Raw genomic sequence first — 2154 nt, 5'->3', positions numbered from 1 at the left:
AATAAGTATCCTCCACAAAATGGACCTGACCCTGCACAAGCACCATTCCCAAGATAGTTCTCTCCAACTACGTCGTCTCTCAAGGAAAGCGTAGTGCGAGGGCCTCAATTTGACCGACTCTTGACTGCCACTATCACGCATGGTGCGCTACCTTTAGCATTCTGCAGCCACTTACACCAACCCTGCCAACAACATGGCGCAGCTTCCCGACAAAGGTGACCTAAAATGTCGCCAGGGCCGCTTTGCCGAAATCATTGAGCTAAAGCATGACGTTGGTGAGGTGGAAGAAACCAACAAGAAGAACAGGAGCAAATCAGGTTCTGCTCGAGGCCCAACAGGTCTCACCAGGAGTCGTGGAACTGGCTTTGAAAGTAAGGCACTAGGTGTCATATCTCCCTAGGAGGCATGACAGAGCTGACGAGGGCCAGCATACTACGCCGATCCGCCTGTCACGCCTGATGAAGCCCGAGAAGAAGCTGAGGAGCTCTATCCACCGTATTTATCCAATTGCCTTGACTTTAATCGAAGAAGAAATAACTGATTATGCCAGGCACCGTCCGTTCATTGAGTAAAACAACCTATTGCAGACATGAGTTGAGCATGATGCTGACAAGATAGCCGCATTGAGGAATGCATCCAGCGTTTCCGTGCACGCCGTCGCCTCAACACAGAGATGACGGGCTACTTCGACGCTTACCTATTTCTCGGGGGAATCGACACTGCGCAGCGTCAGTTCACTGGATCTGGTTCGAACTCGAAAACCAATCCCGACTTCCAGGATATGGACGCAGATGAAGTACGCCGCGCCCACTGCCGTGGACATGATCCACTGCGACAAAAATTCTACATTTTACAACGAAGCCGAACCTGAGCGCTGGGAGATTGACTTCAACTGGCATTGTCGCCGGGTACTTGTCCGAAGCAGTGCCGAGGCTCACAGGACAGAACTATCCAGCCATGAACGCGGCTGTCGCTGTGGTTGAGAACTTTCTCCGCTACATCCTTCACCACGGCGTCTGCCCTGAGTACGACGGTGATGTCCGAAGTGCACTAGCTCAATGCCTGACAGCACGTGTTGACTTGCCTAAGGCTCATCACGCGTTGATCGCATTTCCCGGTGAGTTCGGTCTCGCGGCCGCTGAACTATTCTGTAACGACTACGTGTTTGTCCCAAGGGATTCCATGGGTTCTTTCAAGCGAGTCGAAGGCTTTGACGCAAGAACCACTTTCGCTACTGGAATCTTGCTTGCCGGTACTGACACCCAGGTTGCGAACTTACTTGATGCCGGTAGAGAGTTCGAATCCGTCAGGGTCTTCAAGGAGGAGGATTGTGACCTCGAAATCATCTCTGTCAACCGGCCGTCACAGGAACTCCGCCAGCAGTACAGATCCGTCTGCCTGCCCTCAAGTCATCCAGCTTTGCAGCCCATAGGCATAGCCATGGTCAAGCCATGCGTGATTGAGGACGGCTATGATACTGGCATTCTGGCTGCCGCGCAGGAACTCGACAAGACAGAGCGTGAAGTACTGCTGGATGACCACATTCTGTACTTTTTGCAGTCTGGCATGAAGATACGTGCCACGGTGTGCGAGCTCACCATGGGTGTTACCTTCATCAAGTCGGTGGCTGATGTGCTGGTGCCGTGGTTTGTGTTCCTGCCGCAAACACTCATGCGTGGGTTCCGCGAGCCGCGAGTGAATGATCGGCCCGCGCCATCTGCAACGGGACCTGGCGCAGTAGATGGCGACGCAGAGAACGAAGAATAATACACACAGGTCAGCCATCAGGACGGTCATGCTGGCACATAGGAGAGAAATCAAAGTAAAGGGAGTCGGACGGCTGAGAGGCATACATCCGTAAGCCAGCGAGGCAGGTGGGTAGTTAAGGAGCGAAATAGAGGATAGACTCCTTGGCTTTTCAACATTTTCCAACAGGCGATCTTATCGAGAATTTGTGATTGATGATTAACTATGCGATCCCTTGCCACGAATGCCAAACAAAACCTTATTCCCAACGCCGCCTGATAAACGAGTGTCTCAAACAAAATCATACACGTCTCCCAAGCAAGGCAGCAGGGCTAGCCAAACAGCAGATCAGCACGCGAAATCGCAGCAGCGCAGCAGGCCGACCAAGACTCGTTCCGCTACTGCTGC

At 52.6% G+C, this 2154-nt stretch overlaps 2 protein-coding genes across 2 annotated transcripts in view; one reads left to right on the top strand and one right to left on the bottom strand.

Moving 5' to 3' along the window:
* Nucleotides 1–193: 193 nt before the first annotated feature.
* Nucleotides 194–1767, top strand: VDBG_01274 (conserved hypothetical protein; the record flags this gene model as incomplete). Its single annotated transcript, XM_003009545.1, has 3 exons — nt 194–371; nt 615–796; nt 862–1767. The coding sequence occupies 3 exons, from the start codon at nt 194–196 to the stop codon at nt 1765–1767; spliced, it is 1266 nt and encodes a 421-aa protein (XP_003009591.1).
* Nucleotides 1768–2037: 270 nt separating this feature from the next.
* Nucleotides 2038–2154, bottom strand: part of VDBG_01273 (conserved hypothetical protein) — a gene marked incomplete at both ends in the record, with an annotated part of 964 nt that continues 847 nt past the window's right edge. The window contains one exon of the mRNA XM_003009544.1: nt 2038–2057. Coding sequence (XP_003009590.1) covers nt 2038–2057 — 20 coding nt within the window. The remainder of the gene's footprint in view (nt 2058–2154) is intronic.

The sequence above is a fragment of the Verticillium alfalfae genome, genomic scaffold (genome assembly GCF_000150825.1).
Source record: "Verticillium alfalfae VaMs.102 supercont1.1 genomic scaffold, whole genome shotgun sequence".
Lineage (NCBI taxonomy): Eukaryota > Fungi > Ascomycota > Sordariomycetes > Glomerellales > Plectosphaerellaceae > Verticillium > Verticillium alfalfae.
The sequence above is the reverse complement of the archived record's forward strand: the minus strand, read 5'-3'. Positions and strand labels throughout refer to the sequence as shown.